At 39.9% G+C, this 24,077-nt stretch overlaps 1 protein-coding gene across 1 annotated transcript in view; it reads right to left on the reverse strand.

The window, feature by feature from the left end:
• The window catches only part of dnajc17 (DnaJ (Hsp40) homolog, subfamily C, member 17), a 157,692-nt gene that overhangs the window by 55,008 nt on the left and 78,607 nt on the right, over positions 1-24,077 (reverse strand). The window contains exons 6-10 of the mRNA XM_073040346.1: positions 14,865-14,961; positions 11,921-11,970; positions 11,017-11,094; positions 8,961-9,041; positions 6,220-6,366 (exon numbers count right to left, since the gene is read on the reverse strand). Coding sequence (XP_072896447.1) covers positions 6,220-6,366; positions 8,961-9,041; positions 11,017-11,094; positions 11,921-11,970; positions 14,865-14,961 — 453 coding nt within the window. The remainder of the gene's footprint in view (positions 1-6,219; positions 6,367-8,960; positions 9,042-11,016; positions 11,095-11,920; positions 11,971-14,864; positions 14,962-24,077) is intronic.

Genomic DNA, 24,077 nt, shown 5'->3' on the forward strand with positions numbered 1-24,077 from the left:
TTCCTTCATTATTTTGCAATGGCTGTGTGTGAACTCCTGTGTGTGAGCCTAAGCGTTCTCAGCAATGCCTTCCAAATAACCTGGACCAGTCAAGTTACTGATGTGCGCACATCTTTTCCCTGGTCCGCACTCCAGCAGAGGGTGGCCTCAATCCTATGGGAAATGGGAGTTGCTCTACCTTTGGTTCAACGATGCACCCCATGTGCAATTTGGCACTGGAAGAACCCAACAATTACCCATCAGTAGCATGTTAACAGCATCCAACACTAGCTCCTACCAACCCCCAGAAACGCTACTGGCATGTAGGGGGTCATGCACAAGCAAACCAAAAAATAATTACACCTTGCCGAAGGGAGGCAAAGTCAACTGCAGCATTTCAGAAGCTAGTAGGATTGATGATATTGGTTAACCCATTTATCACAATGAACACAGGATCATCTCACTGAGCTTCTATCTATGAGATCACGATGGACACAGTTACTTCCTCTTAAGAGATACTCTTTTATTGACGTTTGTTGAGTAATTGTTGGCAGGATCTGGACTTCAAGCAAAAATTGAATTCCACAGCAAAGACGCTGTAAAGGACATACAATTGGTTTGGGGAAATGGCAGGTTTATCAGGCAACCTCTCTGTCATTGTTTCTGACCGCAAGGTATTTGAGTGTGGTGCTGAGGGCTACAAACAAGGGATGTTAATAAGCAAAGGATACCTTTCTTCAAACGCTGCTTCCATTTTAATTGATTTTAGGGGTGGGTAGCAAGGAGGGCAGGGAGTTAAGAGAGAGAAAGGAAGAGGAGGCATTCTCTCTGGATGATAAAGAATATATTGCCTTCAGATTAAGCCCTCTCTACAAGTGACTGAAGGATTCCACACTCTCCTGTGGTCTCCATGTTCCATTATGGAAAGGTAAAGAGACCACGTTTGCAACAGACCATGGCACATCTTGATGAAAGGCAAAACAGTTATTTGCTAATATGTTAACTACAGATTCAGCTGGAGCAATCTTCTAACTTGGCTGCATTTTAGATTTCTGGCAGAAATGTTACTTCTTTGCCATGAAAAATACACCAGATTTTATTTCTTGAAATAAATGCACAGGAAGAAAAGAAAGCTCCCCTTGTACAAGTGGCACTAAAAAGAGCCATGCACATCATGTGCCTATCAGGATGCCTTTGACTTTCCCTATACTTTACAGGAGTGTATTTAGGATTTTAAAATGAAGATTGAATTAAGATACAGCTCTTCCCACATTTAACTGAATTTTTGACCTCCACTATGAGTGATTTATTCTCCAAAAATCCACCAGTGACAACTTTTATTTTGGTGTAAGCTTCAGTTATCATTCAATGTATGTATAAACAAAATCACCAGTACAAATCTACACTCGTAGACTAGCATGAGAAATATTTAAAAGTGGCTAGCGATAATGTTGCTTTGAGAAGGCAGCATGTTACTGATGGCCACTGCATTTTATCCCCATTGGTATGCAAACCTACAGCTGGAAACGTTTAGTAAATTTGTCAGTAACACTTTGGCAGCAATGGCTGGAGTTTCTAGTATTAAGAACAAATCAAACCCCAGAGATTAAATTTCTGGCAGCAACACTTCATACTGCACTCAGCATTTGGTCTCAGCTGAGGGTACAGGAACTTTCAGAAAATGACATGGATGAGTTGCAGCAGTGTTTGCAGTTACCATTAACATAAGACAATAATGGTACTTAATCACAAGAGGGTCTTTAATCTAATAAATTAGAATAAGAGTAGTCATATTTCAGGGTTTTGAGAATTTCTTTTACCTCACACAAAGGATTGAAATAAAGAGTTACTTTCAATATTATGCTGCAGGAAAATTAGTACATACTCAGAATCAGGTTTAGTATCACCCACATATGTCGTGGAAATTTGTTAACTTTGCAGCTGCAGTACAATGCAATAGATGATAATAAAAGAAAAAATCAATTGAAGAAGTGTATATTTCAATTGAAGTGTATAAGTGTATCAATTGAATATGCATATTAAATAGTTGAATTAAAATCGTGCAAAAACAGAAATAACAAAAAAGTAGTCAGGTAGTGTTCATGGGCTCTGGTAAAAAGTATTTTATCCTAGAGATTAAGTAATAAACTATTTACCAGGTTAGCAACACATACAAAGAGCATCTTAGGAGTTAAAAAGCACATCATAACCACTAAGTCAGAAAGTAATTTCACCCACATAGCAGTAAAGGGCAAAATAAATATAAACAGAAAGTTAAAAAGGATTCAGAGATGCTGGAAATCTGAAATACATACAGAACATGCTGCAAGTACTCAATATACTGTAGAAAGAGAAACAGACCCTTCAGTCAAAGGGCCTTCGACCAGAAACGTTAACCCTGTTACACTTTCCACAGAGGTTATCTTAGCTGCTGAGTGTTTTCAGCATGTTTGGTTTTTATTAAAACTTAAAAGTGTTTAAAAAAAATGTTTGAGCTAAGAGGCAGGCAGTAGGGGAAAAATAGCAAGGACTGTGGCTGAGGAGAGAGATGCTGGAGAACATTTGATGCAAGACAACAGACCAAGTGTGGGAGTGTGATGTAAAGTAAAGCAACTCAATTAAGGCCAACTTGGCAGATTTTTAAAAATTATTGAGATACAGCGCGGAATAGGTCCTTCCAGCCCTTCGAGCTGCGCTACCCAGCAACCTTAGGTTAATGACGGGATAATTTACAATGACCAGTTAACCCACCAACCAGTATGCCTTTTAGATTGTGGGAGGAAACTGGAGCACCTGTAGGAAACTCACCCGGTCATGGGAAAATGTACAAACTCCTTTATGCTCCGGTGGGTCAGAGTATAATGACGTGTAAAATATATAAGCACATGAGGGAGGGATATCATATTGGATTCTAGGATTCTGCTTATTACAAGTAAGTAAAGGGTAGACTGAGTCAAATCCTATAAATGATCCTCAGGTTCACTTACAGGACTAACTGACATCAGTGAAATAAGCAGGTTACCTAAAGAAAACCAGAATCTGAAAGAGATTCACTGAAGCGAACACTATTACTATATACAGAATAAGATAACTGCGTGCTCGCTTCGGCAGCACATATACTAAAATTAGAATAAGGTAACTGGAACTTCGAGTCCATGCCAGACTATGGCATATTATTCCAAGTAATTAGTAATTAAGGATTACAATTTTTCAAAATACCGTGCACTCTGGTGAATTGGGGCAAACTGGGACCAGCATGCTTTGGCCTAATCAAGTGGCTGCCCCAATTAGCCGAAGTTTCATGGAAATAGTTAGAAAGTATAAAAAAGACAAACTACCATTTAACTGAGTTACAAATTATCTATTTAAATGGAATACAGAATAAATTAGAACATTACCAATACTACTACAGTACTATAAAACTGTGTACAAGTTCCTAATAGATATTGACAGAAGCATTCATCCAGTGTATGCTGTTGTGTTCTTTAGACCGACTGTAAATGAACAAAATTAGCGCAGACACCTCATGTAGGTCATACTGGACAACAAAGATTTGGCTTTCTCTGTACTTTTGGGTTATCTTATGGATTTTGGGTTGCTGATAATGAAAATTACCATGAAATTTCCCTACCATGCACCATTTTTTTTAAAAATCACCTAAATTTATTATTTCAGTTTGCAATTCAAGTCAGAATAACTGATGCCAAGATTAAGGAAGGCATTCTTGCTGGTCCACAAATCAAACAGGTCATCAATGGCAGGCAATTGGAAAAATCTCTAGTAGGACCTGAGAAAAATTGCATGTTGTTGAAAATTTTCTTGGCAATTACAGAGCACTAAACTATTTGCAGCTGGTTGACAACATGCTTCAAGAATACAAAACCATGAGGTGCAACATGCCACTAAAGATTCATTTTCTGCATTTCCATTTAGATTTCTTCCCTGTAAATTCTGGCACTGTCAGTGACGAGCATGGTGAAAGGTTTCACTAGAACATTGAGATCATGGGGAAATGGTATCAGGGCAACTGGAATCCATTAATGTTGGCAGATCAACACACACAAAATGCTGGAGGAACTCAGCAGACACAAAACGTGTGTGTTGCTTGCATATCCAGCATCTGTAGACTTTCTTTGGTTAATGCTGGCTGATTATTGTTGCCACTTAAGTGAGAAGCCTTAGACACTGAGTACAAGTGAAAATCATTAACAAAACATGTTTAGCTTAGCTGAACTATTGGAAATTGTCAGCATAATTATGCAATTAAACACATTATATTCAACAAAAGTTAACTTCTCGTTTCTCCAAATTTCTACATGATACAAGTAGTCTGAAATTATATTTGTGTTCAGCTTCAAGCAGTCTATCAGAAGCATAACAAAATTACTGATTGAAGCGACACTTTCGAAAAAAATCGTTGTCCAGTGTAATGGACTGCCTTCATACAATTTTTAATGATTGCATCCTCCAAATCTTCAGATACATTGTATTTAAGATGATTGTCAATATCTTCAAATTCCTCATAGTTCCTAACTTGTTGAAGTAGGGAACTTATTTCATTTTCACTTACAGCTGTTTCTGGCATTTCCAAGTCTCAATACTTGAAACCGCAGAGAGCAAAACAGTTCTGAATTGTCTTACTGCGTATTTCCCACCAATTATCAGTGACAAAAGTCACTGGTTTTTGAACATCAGCACATGCAACAATTTAAAAACTATTTGCTCTAAGCATGGTGTAGCGTCTAATGGGCACACAAGTGCACACATCTGACACTAATTAGAAACTTCGTCAACAGTCTATTGTCACAATTAAGTGGCATAATGTCCCAAATAAACAAAGGAAATCCAGACTATTTTCTAGATTAATTAACCGGAATCCACTGTACATCCATTTCTCAATAACTCTCCATGCCAAATTAACTTTGATAATGAATTCAAAATATTTTCCACAAATTAATTAGAATCAACTTATCAGAAGAATTGCCCATCCTTTATTAATCACTCTCAGTTTTTCTGTTCCAGATGTTTTAAACCTTGTATTTAAAAAAGGCAAGCTGAATTTCTTCCAGATAAATTGTGGTCTGCAATACGGCTGACATAGCTCACAGCTACTTTGCTTTACTCTTTAAAAGTTCTTCTCATTCTGCTAGCACATTGTGCGAACAGGACAGAAGATAAATCAGAGACAAATGGCATTTTGTTGAGGAAACATTGAAGTTTTTAATTTATCATCTTTATTAAATTAAGAACACCATGTTATATAGGTTGCACTTGGCTACCTTTGACAGACTATGAAACTTTACTATTGTAAAGTTATGACCAGGTGATCTTCCAGAAGTGGGTTCTTGCTCTACTATAAATAAAGTATGCAGATATGAATTATGAGATTGTAGGTAAAATTACTACTAGATGCACCACATTGATACATAGACCAGTTGAATAGGGCTTGTATGCATATACATTCAGGGGTATACTATTATGAGTACAAAAACATTGCTTTTCAAAGATGGAAAGAAGACCTGGGTTTAACATCTTATCTAACTTGTCAGATAGTTATATTCTAAACACTGGAGTGAAGTAAAGAGAAAACCTGCTGACTAGACAGTCCTAAAGGAATTTTACTGGAGTATTGTTAGTTTATTAAAGGACTATGATTAGAATGGCCATGGGCTGCATTTTCAGACAATATCATTAATCTAAGAATAGGCTTATGACCAGAACATAATATTGCCTTTGTGTAGGGAGGAGAAAAAGTTCACATTCTTGTTACGTCTTGCAAACATTCCGATGAATGAGGTGTAGTTTTGCAACCTCTCTTAAATATCAGACCAAAACACCTCATCAAACCCATCACCAGACAGGTGTGGCCAAATCCAGTACCTACAATATTCTCCTGTCAGAGTGACTATATGGCAATTAGGACCAGATCCTGTGACTGATACCTCAGATCAAACAACAGAAGTAAATGTCAAAATAACCAAGATCAATTAATTGAACAGAAAGTATATCCAAGTCTGAGCTCCAGTTGGTTAAATAGAACACTCCTGGGTGAAGAGTTCAGTCATTAGAATATCTAAAAGCCTGATTGCCACCATTTAGACAAATGTTCTTGCTTTGCTGTCTGATGTGAGAAATACCAGTATGAAATACATATTTGACACCACAGATGTCTGTGTCCAAGTTGAACTGGAGTGTTGCAATGACACTATAAAACCCAAAGATGTATTCAAAGCATCCTACCTGTAACAAACTGTGTGAGCTCGTCTCCACAGAAGCTGATGAGACATTTGCAGTGTTGTTCTTGGTGTTTACAGGGGGTTGTCCTTCCAGCCAGGAAATCTTCAAGGGGTTACCTATTAAGCCAGTCTCATTCTTGAGGGCCAGTTCCTAGTCAAAATGAAGAGCAAGTCAAAGTTCAAAGTAAATTTCTTATCAAATTATGTATACCATATACAACCTTAAAATCCATCTTCTTGCAGGAATCCACAAAACAAAGAAACACAATAGAAACAACGAAAACCACATACAGCAAACTTCTAACATGCAAAAGAGGACATATTGTGAAAATAATTAAAAATATCAAGTAATACACAGAGTATGAGTTGCAGAGTCCCCAAGTGGAGTCAGTTCAGTGCTGAAGCAAGTGAAGCTGGTCCAGGAGTCATTTGGCACTGTTAATCATAATGAGTATCCTTATCATATTTAATAAGAATCAAGTGTCTCCAACTTATACAGTGTTACGTTTTGATTGCCAGTTCCTACTTTGTATCACAAATCAACTGAGCAAGTGAACCACTGTCAGGTCTTCATTGTTCCATCTCCACTTTCCTCAGCAAGATGTCTTGCACAAAATTAGCAAATCACTGTGACTAATACCATAAACCAGGTAGACACATAACCCATTAAAATGACACATCCCAACGTGTTTTTAGAGAACAATATATTCATTCATTTTACATAAAGTCATCTATATTATGTAATACGACCAATATTGTCAATAGATTTTAAATGACATAAGGGCTTTGTCCCAATGCTGTTAGAGCGACGAGTCATACTGCCATGGCACCGGTATCTGGCGACTCTGTGCATGCTCTCCTGAGCAAACTGCCCTCCACACTATCCTATACCCGAGAAACCCTTCTAAACCTCCGATCTACTACATCTAGCAAGATCAACAACACCCTGGTAAAGCTACTGACCCAGCTGGAGATCACCGACACGCCAGAATTGCTTCTTCAACTCCAGACTGCACCTGGACCCGATCAGCTAGGCCTGGTCCAAGGCCCACCACGTTCCCAGAGACCTGCGGCCTGCTACCGTGCTGGAGCGCTTGGAGATGCGGCCCATTTCGACCAGCACCTCTCCAGAGTAGACGACCACACAGAAGTGACATCGGAGACCTCAAGGTGCCCCAGACGCTTCTCCGGAGCGACCACCGTAGAGCCCCATTGGCTTCTTTCCAACTGTGATAAGACTGCTGAACAGATCCTGACCCGGATCTGGGCCGTACCTTCCAAATATCCGGACCCGTCTCTCGGTTTCTTTGCATTACCTTACTTTCTCTTTTCTATTAATGATTTATAATTTAAATTTTTATTATATTTACTATTGATTTGTACTCCAGGGAGCGCGAAACGCAGAATCAAATATCGCTGTGATGATTGTATGCTCTAGTATCAATTGTTTGGTGACAATAAAGTAAAGTATGTGCTTATCAATCTAACCAGTTGTAGCTGAAGCTTTTAACTGACAGCAATTCATAGACGCAGCCAAGGTGAACATGGACCATACTATTTTCAACAGTCAACAGATAGCTCACACATTACACTTGCGATGAGTTTGAAAAGCATTCCACAAATCTCATAGCACTTAGGAGGAGGCTGGGTGTAACACAGGGATGGCAAGAAATGTTCAGCTATTTTTTGGTTCTTTAATAATCATTGTCAATGTCAAAATGAGTCAGACCTTAAAAGGACCTTTTATGACATTTAGAGCACAGCAGCTACAAGGTGCCATGAATGTGAGTGAAAACAGATGGCTGGGGATGAGAGTGGAAATGGTCTACCTCACTGGTCAGATACCAGAGAAACAGTGAGGTGGAAGATCTCCAAGGGGCCAGTTACTATGGTATATTGTTACATTAGAGGTGTTATTACCTTTATTAATGTTGCTGATGAAGAAAAATGGCAAAGGTCAAGGACAAAACATCGATGGCTCTGTGTGAATCCTTAGTCTGTACTTCATTCTGGACTTGCTGAAGGGTCGCCCCTTGCTTTACTGTGTGAAAATGCAGATGGTCTGTAAACAGCCACTTTCTATTGGTTAATGCAGGAATGGCAATGAACTCCTGCTGGTGTCATAATAGCAGCATCTGATGCCAGGCAAAAGGTGACATGCGAAGGTGAAAGATGACTAGAAGCGTTAGGGTCAATTTCACAATGGATTCCAATCAGCCTTAAAACAATTGCTGGTGAAATCTAACACAAGCAAAACTGTTTTTATGAACATATCCAACTGCTAGAGAAAAACACATACAAATGCATCGAATTTCAAGGTAAGAATATCCTCATTATTTGGTGGAGTGTGTTTAAAACACAGCCATGCAGGGCATGAAAACTCTGAAATGGGGCAACTTGAACCCAAAAAATTCAGCCTCCTGTGTGTTTTTACATTATGCGTGGCTTTATCCAGCTTGAAAACTTCTGTGGTCTGGAGATCTGGAGTTACTTGTGCTGGTAGGCGAAGTGTGGATCAGAACACCCTGACCTATTAGTATGAGAAGCTTGGGATACACAGGAATTGGTAGGAAAGGGGATGGGGTTTTCATCTTTTCTTCCAAACAGCTCTGCTGAAGCCTCTGGCAAGTGTTCAGGAGTGACAAGATTACAGAAAATCCACAAAAGTTACAACTCTTACAGGAAAGATTAGAAAAGCAACTGTCCATCACTTTCAAATGGAAAAATTAAGTGTGCAATACTCACAGCGGTCCTGGTTGAGGAAAATTCCACTATAGCACTACCTTTCTTTTTACTGGATATGAGCAGGTTCAAAACTTCGCCGTACTGTAAGAAGAAGCAGCTTCAGTATCTGTTAACAAGGTTAACATGAGCATAGAACATCAGCTTCTGCCACTTCAGGGCTTTACAGCTTTTAATCTTTGTTACAAACTGCCTAGTCACTGGAGAAAGGATGCATGCTAACCAGTTGAGCATCTTTATACAGCAGTTTCAATGCCCAACAGTATGATGGATTTGAATTGATTTTTTTTTAACTAAAGCATGCATGCTATCATGTTAAATTTGTGTTGATCTACATTTCTCTCCAGTTTCTGCTGTCATTTATTTACCTTTCTCTGCACAACAGTTTTTCTTACAAGCAAAAAAACAGAACTTTAGGTGTTACATTAGTTGTTCCATGACAATGTAATCAGAAAGAATCTGTTTATCCAGAGAAAACAATACATGCGCTAAAATGGTCTTTGACACTGATGCAGGAAGGGAAGGTCATCCCTGATGTGGGGTTGGGAGAAGGGCAGTGTTGGGTAGTGTGAATTGTGTTGGTCAATTAGTTGATCAGTTTTTGATCTGTTAAATTACTATCCTCATGCTCAGTATCTCTCTCTTTCATTCTCATCCTGAGTATGCAACCATTTCTTGGCTGAGACCGATAAATACACCAAAAATATTTACATCTTTTACAGAAACAAATGGTGGAAGAACTATGATTTGCTAACAGGAAAATGATAAACTTGGGTATATGAAATGATTATCAACATTTTTAACTTACAAGCAACTTCCGGAGGAGAAGAGTCAAGCTACTTTGGGTTAGAATTATATAGTTTGCATCTTACTCCCAATCTCCCCCTACTTCCCCTGCCTGCTATTCAGTTTGTTGCCATCTTCCTCTCATCCATGACAGTTCCTTAAGACAAGTAACATCTATTATCTTATTTGACACGAGCAACTATAAATCTAAAGGAACATACTGTTCATTTCAAAGACATGAATTGGCCTTCTACTTGTGAGTAACTCCTACAATGTGATTTTACTCTGGTGTGCTCTTGTTTGAAATGATCTTTGTCAGCAGGAAGCTGTACATTTATTGTCAAAGATTGTATGAAGTATGTATATTTATACAACATTGAGATTCATCTCCTTACTGTCAGCCACAAAACAAAGTAACTCAATAGAACACATTAAAAAAAGCCAAGAACCATCATACCCCCAATGTGCAGAAAAAGAACAAATTGTGTAAATAATAAAAGCAAGCAAATAACATTCAGAACTGAAGTCACAAAAGTGAGTTTACAGCCAAGAAGCCAGTCATCACTGCAGCCAATCCAGGAGCCCACTAGTTCAACACAGAGACAAGTAAACCTCACAGAGTAGCAAGATGAATTAGTCCATCTGTCACCTCCACCCTGACCTTTACGATCCAGTGTGGTGCTTAAAGACAATGAATCTGACAACTGCTGGACTATGTCAATACAAGATTAAAAGAGTCTTAATTTTCCCCTTAAATCTGTTTCAAAACCTGCTTTGCTTAGTCAACAGGAATAATGCTGTCCTATAATGGTAGGAGAATGGTCACCGATGTGGATGTGGAATCCAGAAATTATGATCTCAAATCTGGGTAAGTTGCAATATCCAATTGAATTAACTAATTGTCCATGATTTGGCATCAGGAAAAATGGCACTTAGCATGCCACGTTATTCAAAAAGAAAAAAATGATGATTGGTATTTTTTAATGCAGAAAAAACACCAGATAAATCTACATCACAGCATCATTTAGAAAGGTAGGTTGATGGGGCTGAATGATGAGAATTTGTATGAGCAAGATGGGGGGGGGGGGGTGGAATGGAACACAAGGGCTTAATAGTCTGTAGGTGTTTTGTAACTGCAGATGAGTAATGTCATTTCAAAATAATCTCACTTCCCTAAGTATTTCCCATCATAACTGACACACTTGGATAGATACCAGATGGTAGAAGCATAGGAAGTGTTCTTCATTTGATGGCTCACTGCAGAAGAACTTACCTTTCGCAAGATTGATAGGAGAAATTCATGAGAATAACCACCATTTGATTCATCATCCTTGTTACATTTCCATTTCAGCTGCATATCGTGGGAAAGGGTGGGGGGGGGGGTTGGACGGGGGGAAGGGGGGAAAAGGGTGGGGGGGTTGGACAGAGGGGAAGGGGGGAAAGAGGTGTGGGCAAAGATAAAATATTTTCATGATTTCCAAGGAATTAAGGAAAAATGCTGAAATTTAAAAGGCAAATTAAAAGAAATTATGAAAATAGTTAAAAACCAGAAATCAAAGGGAAAGCACTTAGTGAAATAAGTATATTTGGTATCTTCTAAGGTATAGGAGCCATGTATCTATTTTCTGCTTGTCTGTATTTTGCATTGAGTGTTTATTTTGGGTAACTTGTCATGTAGATTGGTGCATGGTAGTAGTGAAGAGTATAGTTACGAATTCATGCTTTGTTTTTAGGTTAGATTTTAGTCTGACTACTGTTAACGGCACCCAGGAATGATATTTTTATTGTCCACCACTTTGCTTAGTTACACTTCATTAATTGTTTAACTAAGTTTAAGAATGCTTAGCTTAAGTACATTTGAATACACTTAGACTGTTTATTTCATTATATTGTTAGTTTTATCATTACAAGATAGTTTGTCTTTGCTGGTTTCTCAATAAAGATCGAACGTATTTTTTTCGACTTTAGAACTTTATTATTGATGGAAAGCATGTCATACAGAGTCAACACCCCCGTGCTTAGTCTCTGAGAGGTTTTGGGTCATTTTAAAGTAACCGCTACATTGGGGATTGCATTACCAGTTTCCCAAACCTTCGATAACTCACAGTAACTCTGAACCTCACAGGAAATCTATTTCACAAGACATTAACAAAAGCCAGCATGAGAACTAGACTTACTTTCAGCTTGGGGGTTGATTTGTTTTTGGAGTCTGTTTGGTCAGCAAAACCTAGAAGGAACGGAAACCATATTACCAAATTTTCATTGACATAGGAAGCAGATGCATTAATACAGAATTCCACCATATCAAAGAAAAATTTAAATAAGTTCAAATAGCCGCTGCAATTGTTATGTACAATGCCAAGTGAATATTGCTGCTACTTTCCCCTTACATTTATCTGTAACTTGCTCTTCTGTTCTCCCCTGAAATTTATTCACCTTCCACCCCAGAATGCTCTCTTTGGCTCTCCCATTAACCCCTCATTGCCTTTGTTTCCATTTTGCTCTTCCCTGAAGTCCACTTGCCTTTGCCATTCCTCCTCACCAATATTACATTCCACAACTATAATTTAGTGCCAAGCATACATACATACATATTCTCCTGTCCTTTATTCACTTCCTAATAATTTACAGTTCTTTTGACACTGTTTTCATTCCCTGGCCTGAAAATAAAGTCTCCAGAACTGGACGACATGCTAACATTTGGCCTTTCCAGTACCTATTTGCAAGACTAGCCTTCCCCATTGAATGCGATTTATAAAATAAAGCACCAGTCAACCCGTCACAACACTTGTAAATGTTCAACAATTCCTCCATAAAGTTGCTATTTACTCTGCATTTCCTCGTGAAACGTTAAATTTCACATGCCCACGAGCTTCCAATGAATCCAAGCATACCACTGAATAAATTGGTAAATCGTCATGTCAGATGTACAGTGAAAAACTTCGCTATGCATGCCATTCATACTGATCATCTCATCTTATCAGTACACGGAGATAGTGCAAGGTAAAATAATAGCAGAACGCAGAAACATGTGTTACAGAGAAATTGCAATGTAGGCAGATAGACAATAAGGTGCAACACTATATAACATGGTAGATTATGAGATTCCATCATATTGTACTAGGGAACTGAGCAGTAGCTTTATGACAGTGGGATAGAAGCTGTCCTGCAGCCTGATGGTACGTGCTTTCCGCCTTTTGTGTCTTCCGCCTGTTAGGAGGAGGGAGAAGAGAGAATGCCTTGTGTGGGGAGGGTCTTTGATTTATGTTGGCTGCTTTACAGAGGCAGCGAGAAGTGTAGAGAGCGTCTACACGCTGGTAGATGCTGTCTAGATGCTGGTTTCTGATGCGTATAGAGATGTATCCACAACTCTGCAGTTTCTTGTGGTCTCAGGCAGAGCACTTGCCATATCGAGCCACGATGCATCCAGAAAGAATGCTTTCTATGCTGCACTGATAAAAACTGGTGAGTCAAAGGGCACATGTCAATTTCTTTAGCCTGTGAAGGCTATCCCCATTCATATTGAATAGCTCTTTTGTTTCAATGACATTGAGGGAAAGATTGTTGTCAAGACGCCATGTCACTGGGCTCTCTATCTCCTTTCTGTATTCTGTCATTGTTATTTAAGATATAATGAAACTCACCTGAAAACTCATGGATAAAGTTAAAGTAGAATATGGCTGCACAGGCACGAGTGCATTGGGAGTAAAGTAGTGGGCTGAAGTCGCAGGCTTGTGAGGCACCAGTGCTGAGGATAACCCTGGCAGAGGTTTTGCTGCCTACCATTACTGATTGCTGTCTATTAGTCAGGAAGTCAAGGATCCAGTTGCAAAGAAAGAGGTTGAGTTCCAGGAGTTTGGAGATGAACTTTCTTGGAATTACACCCTATCCTCGTTATATGCGGGGGATACGTTCCTCATAGTTGACGCATAATGTGAATAATTATTTAAATGGAGAAAATAGGGATGCGTTCCAGAGGGCTTCCTAAATATGTATTATCTGTAATTTATTCACATTTTCATACCAATATGACACAAAAGCAGTACCACAAGGCAACATTCATATTATATTTCATCAATTTAAGGTAATATTCAATGTAATAAATCATAGAAAGTTAACATACTAGGGTGTACAGTACTCACCAACAGTGGCAGGTGAGTTTGCTCCGGGAGATGAGTGGTTGTTGTGGTGTCAGGATCATATCAAGCACAGCAAGGGGTGAAGGAAGACTCACAGAACGGCAGCAGGAGATGACACCAGTTTGAAGAAAGTGGTAAGGGTTGTTTGCTTGGCAGCATTTTGTTTTCAAGCATAAATTTGCTTGTAGGGAAGAAGGGTTGACGGCAGGAAATGACTGAAATGCTGACTCCGTTCTAAACTTGGGTCCATGTCCATCGCCATTTGTGCCAAGTGTTCCAACTTCCACCATTCCCTCACCGTTGGTAAACTCCTGGGATTTTCAAAATCGTCTGTTGCTTGCAGCATCTGAGAGATAGTTCACCGTAAAAAAAAAGCCTTGAATGTGGATCACACCTTGGTCGAGTGATTGAATCAGCGATGTTGTGTTAGGCGGCAGGAAACGCACTGTTATGTTAGGATGAATGCTGTCCAAATGTTTAGAATGGGCTGGCATGTTGTCAAGCAACAAAAGAACTTTAAAGGCAAGATTCTGTTCCCGGCAATAGCGTCCCAGAGCTGTGTTACCTTCACCTGATGCCGCGTTGTTTATAATTTCCAACTTTTTTTCAAGTGTTAAAGTGGTTCTCTGCCGTTCGGCTAGTGGCCCAGGACATGACATCGGATGCTTAGGAGGCACAGTTAAATATTTCAAGCACAAAATCACTGCACCGAAGGTAAAACCAACAAAAGTTTAAGAGCGCAAGATTGTACATCCACACCTTGCCAAAACCAATGCAAGACTGGCGGGAGTGAGATTGTGAGGTGTGCGCACCTGACTTGTACTGGCAGGAAAGCAGTGTTCCTCGCATAACTGTGAATCCGCATTGTCTGAAGACGCATATAACGAGGGTAGGATGTATAGAATTGAAGCTGGAGTTGTAATCAGTAAACATTCATCCATGGCAGGTGTTTTTACCTACAATATTACAGGTGCAAACTTACCTGGCAACCTCTGCCCCCTTTCCAGTATTATCTGTTCTTTGATGAGCCTCTGCTGCTCCAGTAAATTTCTGGAGCCCTCCTCCCTCAGCTTGGCAATCTGTAGGAAGACAAGAGGCAAGCAAGAGTTACATCTGAGGAATTAATCAATACTATGAATGACAGTGAACAAGACTGAAGCAAAATTATAGCTAGCATGACAACCCAACAAAAACTATCATGATTCTTGCTTATATTAAGCCATACGATTTAGCTGTTCGTGTTTCCAATTATCTACCTTTCTTCCTCTCCTGGCATCAATTTCTATGCAGAGCAGAGGTTACTTTGTCTGCTGGCTCCTGATCAAAACACCGTTCCTTGTACATAAACATCAGCAGATATTTCAAACAAAGAAATATAATTCAGCGTTGACACACTCCTTTCTGGTAGGGGCTGCCAGGGAGTCCATGGCAGCAGAAGCTGTGGCTGCTTCTAATTCTTCCAAGATCACACATTCTTTCAGAACTTGTGAATGAATGGAGGGGCTTCAGAGGGGGAAGAAATGTTGTGAAGGATGAGGCATTAATCTTCTTCACTCAACTCTTTACAAAATTCAGTTAAAATCCACCCGGAGTTTTTCTTAATATTGCTTGGCCATCTGACCTGACCTGGCAAGAATGAACTTGCAAACCTTTGCTTTGAGCAAAGGAACAACCTCTCTAAATTGGGATCAGTAGTAACAGCACATCATGTAAAAATTCAATAGTGCTTGAGCTCAAGGGTGATAAGGCAGATCATTGCTTCAAACCAAGGACAGCAAAAATAAAACTGTGCGAAAACAAGAAACATTCTGCAGATACTGGAAATCTCAAGCAATACATACAAAGTGCTGGAGGACTACAGCAGGTCAGGTAGTACCCATGGAGGGGAATAGTGGATGTTTCAGGCTGAGACCCTTCATCATGGTTGGAGAGGAAGGGGGCAGAAGTGAGAATAAGTAGTTTGTGGCAGTGGAAGAGTGCAAGCTGGCCGGAGATAAGGTGAGGGGGGGGTGGAAAGCAGATGAAATGGAATGATAGGAGAAGCTGAGAGGTGATAGGTGGAAGAGGTGAAGAATTGAAGATGGTGCAATCTGATAGGACCGTGGACCATGGGGAAAAGGGTAGAAGGTGCAGAACGAGAGGGAGGTGATGGGCAGGTCATGAGGGTGGAGGACTGAAAGGAAAGGGGTGAGAGAGCCACCAAAGGTTGGGGGGGTGGGGAGGGAAGAACAGAAAATAGAGAAATCGATGTTCATGCCATTAGGTTGGAGGACACTACCTAGACAGAATATGAGGAAGCAGAGGAATTGCAGACAGGTATGTTGGTGCAGAAATATGAAGTGAATTGAAATGGGAGATCTTGGTTATTGTGGCAGACAGCATGAAAGTGCTTGATGAAATGGTCCCCAAATTTGTGTCAGGTCTCACTGATGTAGAGCAGGCTGCACCGGGAGCACCAGATACAAGAAATGACCCTAAGAGACTCATAGGTGAAGTGTTGCCTCACCTGTAAAGACTGCTTAGGGCCCTGAATGGTGGTAAGGGAGGTGGAGTTGGTGCGTGGCCAAGTGGTTAAGGCGATTATCTAGTGATCTGAAGGTCGCTAGTTCGAGCCTTGGCTGAGGCTGCGTGTGTGTCATTGAGCAAGGCACTTAACCACACATTGCTCTGCGACAACACCGGTGCCAAGCTGTATGGGTCCTAATGCCCTTCCCTTGGACAACATTGGTGGCGTGGAGAAGGGAGACTTGGGCAACTGCCGGTCTTCCATAGAAAAAAACCTTGCCCAGGCTTGCAACCTTGCCCAGTTTTCGTCCTGGAAACTTTCTAAGGTGCAAATTCATGGTCTATCGAGACTAACGGAGGCCTACACAAGGGAGGTGGTGTAGGGGCAGTTGTAGCACCTGCCATACTTGCAGTAATGTGCCAGTCAGGAGGTCAGAATGACCAAGGATGACTAGGTTACAGAGAAAGCAATCCCTTGTGATGGGCTCCCAATGGAGATGGCAGGAGTTGTGGACAATAATGTTTTGGAAGTAGAGGCTGGTGGGGAGGTAGATGAGGATAAAGGGAGCCTGAACCTTGTTATGTTGGTGGCGGGGGGAGAGTATGGGAAATACAGATGAAGGCAGCATCAACAGTGGAGGAAGGGAATGCAGACTTCTGAAATAATGGACATCTCAGTACTTGGCCTATCTCTGACACCTTTCACCCCTTGATCCCTCTCGGTCTTCAACTCTGGAGGCATAATACCTGACGACATTTTTTTGACAAACCCACTGAGTCTCACAGTTATCTTGATAATAGCTCTTCCCACTCTGTCACTTGTAAAAATGCTATTCCTTTTTCTCAGGTCCTCTCCCTCTGCTGTATCTGTTCTCAGAATGAGAATTTCTATCCCATGATATCCAGATGTCCTTTTTTTCCCAAAATGGATTTTCCTTTCAGTCTTGATAAAAGATCATGGCCTGAAACTTTTCCTGTTTCCCCTCCAAAGATACTGCCTGATATGTTGAGCTCCTCCAACACTTTTGAGTGTGTTGTGTGAAAACAAGCATGGACAGCCCCACGGTCTATCCATGAGACAGAGTTAGCAGCCTGAGGAGGAGTGAGTATTCTATCATGTACCCTTCTGGCACATCTTTCCTCTTTGCCCCTACATCTTTATTAGTTCCAGAGCAACTATCTTTTGCTATCTAATTTTTAGCTTTACCATTTCTGACTTTAAGTTACTTGAAGGGATAAAAGCCTGGATTGAGTTAGTTAGTTTCAAAACATGAACTAAGGGCTGTTCCACTGAAAAACAATGGGCTGCATTTTGTCCATGGCTGTCAGTTCTGAAGGGTGGCGTCATTTGGACAGAAGTCAGTCAGGGATTTAATGATCGACAGATCTACTGCGTCTGTTACCACACTCTGTCATTGGACTTTATGCTGTCTCTGTTCCAAATGTCAGAAACATTAAAAGATTATAATGAAGCCAGCAACAAAACATAGCCCCTAAGTGTCAACATTCTCTCCTTGCACCACACCTCTGCCTGTGTGAAAGACTCAAGGGAAACCACAATCGCTGCTCTTGCTTCTACATAAAGTGGCAAGGGTGAAATCAATAGATTGAGTACTCAAATCTATACACATTACCTTCAAGGGATCCTGGCAGGGACAGAGAGACTGTCCTTCAAACAATTCAGTAAACCAAAACCTCATTAAAATGGATGAAAATAATCCCATATCACTATCTGAAGACACCATCATTCACAGAATGCTTAAAATTTACCATTTGCCACCAATATCAGGTTTGCAAAACAGTCATTTTCTCCCTGTTGGGCTCCTTTGTGGAATGTTAATGTGTCTAAACTACGTGCCAAACTTCCAACAGCAGACTTCAAAAGCACTTCATGACTGTACTCTAGGACCTTTAAGTGCTGTTTCTTGTAAATGGACCCACACAGGGTCATTTTCAAGCTGTGACTTACGAGATGATTTCTGGCTGTTCACAACCTCCTCGATGCTTTGGATCGAGGAACTAAGTATGATATATCCAAGATCACAATGATACAAAGCTGGGTGGCAATGTTGGCTGTGAGGATGTAGCGCGGCTTCATTCATTTAGGCCTTTCCAGCTGATTTAAAATTTTGTGATCTTCCAAATTGGGCGCTTCACTGCCCATTCGTGATATCACTAGAGAAGTAAGGCACACCTGAGCAAACTTTGTTAACCTTTCCATTTTGTTTTAACCAGTCATACAATGATCCCTGCCCTCCTGCACACTTCTTAGACCAGGGGTTCCCAGCCTGAGATCCACAGACCCCTTGGTTACTGGTAACGCTCAATGGTATAAAACAGGTTGTGAACTCCTGTTTTAGACAGTCTACCTAGAGCGCGTGGCCTAGTGGGCAAGGCATCAGACTAGTAACCTGAAGGTCACTGGTTCGAGCCTCAGCTGAGGCAGCGTGTTTGTGTCCTTGAGCAAGGCACTTAACAACACATTGCTCTGCGACGTCACCGGTGCCAAGCTGCATGGGTCCTAGTGCCCTTCCCTTGGACAACATCGGTGGCGTGGAGAGGGGAAGGCCTGCAGCTTGGGCAACTGCCAGTCTCCCATACAACCCTGCCCAGGCCTGCGTCCTGGAAACTCCAGGCGCAGATCCATGGTCTCTCGAGACCGACAGATGCCACCTCCACCTAGAGCAGGTACCTCAATACACTAGAGAAGTACAACCAATACAGATCCTCTAAATCCACTGTTCAGCAAAGTGAACCTATGTCACTGTCTTCTCCCAGGATAACCTCCCCAGCTGGACTCATTCAGCTCTGATGGACTGGTCACTTTGTTTGCAAGCCCGATAATAAACTCCCATTTCCTATCCTGAGCGCTATTAAGGGAAGAGATTACCAGACAGATGAAAAAAAAGATTCAAGACAGTTCTCAAAGGTTCCTTGAAGTGTGACAATCTCTGAGGTCTGTGACCACTCAAAACAGAGCAGCATTAGGGTAACAATGAAAACTGAATCCATGCATCAGAAGCAAGTAAGCCAGTTGCCAGTTCACATAGATTTAGAAAATTCAAAGTCTGTGCATCTATTTCTATCCTCAAGCCAATGGGATGTCTCTTGGATCAGATTTGTGTGAAGCTGGTCACTGAGGGAAAGGAAATCAGTGATACAGTTTCCTTCATCCTTACATACCATCCCAAGAGCCTCTGCACCCAGCACACCTTTCTCTGTAACCTGCAATTTTCAACAGGATCCTACCACAAAACACATCTTTCTGTTCCCTATCCCCTACTCTCTCCAGGGATCACTCTCTGCATGACTCCCTTATTCACTTATCCTTCCTGGTACTTATCCCTGCAAGCAGGAAAAGTGCTGCACTCACTCCACACCTCCTCTTTCACCACCAGAACAATTTTAGCAGGAGAGGCGACACTTCACCTGCAAGTCTGTTGGGGTCATCTATTGTATCTGATGCACCCAGTGTAGAAAGGCGGACCACTTCATCGAGCACTTCTGCTCCACCCATGACAACAAAGTGAGATTTCCCAGTGGCACTTTAAAAAATTCTACTACACATTCTTATTCCAGCACGTCAGCCCATGGCCTCCTCTGCAATCACAACGATGCACGAAGAGCGATACCTCATATTCCATCTGGGTAGCCTTCAATCTCATAGCATGAACAATGATTTCTCTAACTTCTAGTAATTTCTCCCTCCTCTCTTTTTCCATTTCCCATTATGGCTCCTCCAAAACCTTCTCTTCACTTGTCTCCAGAGACCCCCTTCCCTTTCTCCCATGGACCACTGTCCTCTCTCATCAGATTCCTTCTTAAGCCCTTTACCTCTTTTACCCATCATCTCCCAGCTTCTTGCCTCATTCTTCCTTTCCCTCACGTGGTTTCACCTAACACCTGCCAGTTTACACACCTTCCCCTCCCTCACTTTCTTATTCTAGCTTTCTCCCCTTCCCCAGTCCTGATGAAGGGTCTCAGACTTAAATGTCAACTGTTTATTCCCCTCCTCATGGAGTGAGCATTGTTTCAGATTCGCTCCATAACCTTTACTTTTTTTAACCTATGATCACCCTTATTTAACTTACTTTTACCTACACCAAAAGATTCTTGCTACTTTTCTGGATTTATCTTTAAGAGTTTATTGTGAATTTTGAAGAAATGAATACAGAAATGGCTCTTAGATCTAAAGGGCGAGAACCTGGGAAAGATCCTAACGGGAACAGGAAGAAGAAAAAGACCGATCCTAAGCGCACTGAATTGACTTATGAAATATTATTGGAGGTTTTAAGTGAAAAATTTGAAGAACAACGACAAATTTTCAAACAAGATATAAAGGCTTTTCAAGATTATATGGATAAGACGGATTCAGTAGTTAACCAGCAGCAAGTTCTAATCGCAACTTTGCAAGAGGACGCTCGGAAGCGAGACTTGATAATTGAAAAACTGGAGCAGAAATTACTTTCGACGATTAAACAGGTGGAAACACTTAAAGCCAAGAGTGTCGACTTTGAGAATCGGTCCAGAAGACAGAACTTACGCATACTTGGTCTCCCGGAAGGTATTGAACAAGGGGACCCCTCGAAGTACTTTGCTCAACTTTTAAAGGATGCGTTCCCTTCTGTATTCCCAGACAGTCCTCTGTTACTCGATCGCGCTCACAGAATTATGCGTCGATCACCAAGTGCTTCAGCTAAACCACCGGTTGTAATTGTCCAATTTCACTATGTGCATGTTAAAGAGCAACTTATTTGTGTGGCTCGGCGTGTAGGGATGGTCAAATTTCAAGAATTCAATTTTCAATTAGTGGAAGATTTTAGTCCAGAAGTAATGAAGGCAAGGCTTCTTTTTAAACCTCTGATGTCCGAATGTTATGAGAAAAATCTAAAACCTGCGCTCTTATACCCTGCGAAGCTCAGGATATCGCCTCCCAATGCACCACGTCGTGTTTTCCTTTCTACATCTGAAGCGAGAAGCTTTCTGAATGAGAACTTCCCTACTGCTACGGATTCTCGTCTCTAATAAATGAGTGATTTTGATCGTTGCAAGACGGTTTTTGTTTCCAAAACCAGATTTTGTTTCTGGCTATTGGTGTAGGTTTACTCTATATTTTATACTCTAGTTGAAGTTTTTTTTTGATGTACTAATCTTTTTATTTTACTTACTTCAATCACTGTACTTTAGCTTTGGTCATTTTTATTAATCCTTCGAAGGTGAAATTTTTTTTACTAAGATGGCGGTTTCTTCTCTAAAATATTTTTGGCTTTTTTTTTGATTTCGCCTTTTTTTTTCTCTCGTCTTCTTCCTATAATGCATTTCTTATCACAGTTTAAATTTTTTTTGGTTTGTTTGGGTTTTAACCCTATTTATAATTTACTAGTGATTATATTCTTTTTGTTTTTTTTTAACTACCAATTATATTAAGAAGTTTGGTTTTAATATAGTGATTATTATTTCTTTAGAGTTTGGGTGGATCTTTTTTATCCTTTATATACGGAGTTGTCTTCTGCTGATATGGGGGTAGATTTAGTTTCATTTCTCCTTTTTCCCAGCCTTTTCCTGGCTGGGGAGATCTTTTCTCCTCTTGGGTGGGGGATGGGGGGGGTCTTTTTCTAAATCTTATGTTCTTTACACCAGTTTTTTTTAGTTTCTTCATTTGGGCTGATTTTAAACTACTAAAATGTCCGCGATGTCGTCACTTCTGGGTCCGCCCCTTATTTTTGTTCCTCTTCCGGGTGCATGAGTTCATAATTTCGTTAACCCTTTATATACCAAAGGGTTGGTTTCAGAAATATGGCTCAGACCATTAATTTTTTCTCTTGGAATACTAATGGCTTAAACCATCCGATTAAACGGAAAAAGATTTTCAAAGTATTCCAAAGACTCAATGCACATATTATTTTTGTACAAGAAACTCATGTGAGGAAAGAGGATAATTATCGCTTTTTAAGGTCAACAGTACCATTCGAATTCAAATGCTAAAGTAAAGGGAGTTTCAATTTTTATTGACTCCTCTATTGCATTTGTCCAACACGATATCTTTTCGGATCCGAATGGTAGATTTTTGTTAATTACTGGCTTACTTTTTAACAAAAAGGTTGCTATGGTTAATGTTTATGCTCCAAATGTGGATTGTCCTGATTTTTTTAAGTCCTTATTAACTTCTCTCCCTAATCTAAATGAATATAAGTTAATAATGGGTGGTGACTTTAATTGTTGTTTAAATCCTCTGTTGGACAAATCTATATCTACTCAGACTTTACCTAATAAGTCGGCCACTTATATTAACTCTTTTTTGACTGATAATGGAATTTTTGATATTTGGAGATTTCGGTATTCTAAGGACAAAGAGTTTTCATTTTTCTCACATGTTTATCATTCCTACTCGAGAATTGATTATTTTTTTATTGACTCTTGTTTTATTCCATCGGTAATTGGTTGTAATTATGATATTATAGCCATCTCTGACCATGCTCCATTAAAACTTTCTATTAAATTTACGGATACAGCTTCTAGTGCTAGACAATGGCGATTTGATTCTACCTTACTGCAAGATCCGGATTTTATTAAATTTATGAGGTAACAGATTGATTTCTTCTTTTCAACTAATTCCATGGATGATATTTCTTGCGGAACACTTTGGGACACTTTTAAAGCATATATATGTGGACAGATTATCTCCTACTCTGTTGGTCTGAGAAAATGCATTAGGAAGGAAACTCTTTTATTGGTTGATAAAATTAAAGAGATTGACAAGAAATATTCGACTACTCCTAGTAAGGAGCTTTACAAACAAAGGGTTGAACTTCAAATGGAACATAGTTTATTACTTACATCTTCGATTGAAAATCAATTAATGAAAACCAGATCTGATTTTTATATACATAGTGATAAATCGGGTAAACTGTTAGCTAGTCAATTGAAGAATGCTTTGGTTAAACATCAAATTACTAAGATTCGTCAGCCGAATGGGGATCTGACAGTTAACCATGATGAGATAAACAAATCATTTCAAGATTTTTATACCTCCCTGTATCATTCTGAATTCCCTCATGATTATAATACCATGTGTGATTTTCTTGGGAAATTGAATTTTCCAAAATTATCATCAGATGATCTTTCAATATTAGAAACTCCTATTACGGATGCAGAAATTAAAGGGGTTATTTCCTCTATGAATTCTGGGAAAGCACCAGGTCCAGATGGGTATACAGTAGAATTTTAAAAATGTTTTTCCGCTACTCTTTCTCCTTGGTTATGCAGGGTTTTTGAAGAAGCAATTAGATTGGGTAATCTGCCACAATCTTTTTATACAGCTTCCATTTCTTTAATATTGAAGAAAGATAAAGACCCTACTGACTGTGCATCCTATAGACCAATATCTTTATTGAATGTAGATTCCAAGATCTTTTCCAAGTTACTGGCATCCAGGCTGGAGAAGGTATTACCCCAAATTATTTCGGAAGATCAAACTGGTTTTATTAAAAATCGCTACTCTTTTTTCAATGTTAGGAGATTATTGAATATTGTTTATACTCCTTCACATAGCACTTCAGAATGTGTCATTTCACTAGATGTGGAGAAAGCATTTGATAGAGTTGAATGGCCATACTTATTTACTGTGCTTGAGAAGTTTAATTTTAGTCTGACATTCATTTCTTGGATTAAACTGATATATCATACTCCA

The sequence above is a fragment of the Hemitrygon akajei genome, chromosome 3, assembly GCF_048418815.1.
Source record: "Hemitrygon akajei chromosome 3, sHemAka1.3, whole genome shotgun sequence".
Classification (NCBI taxonomy): Eukaryota; Metazoa; Chordata; class Chondrichthyes; order Myliobatiformes; family Dasyatidae; genus Hemitrygon; species Hemitrygon akajei.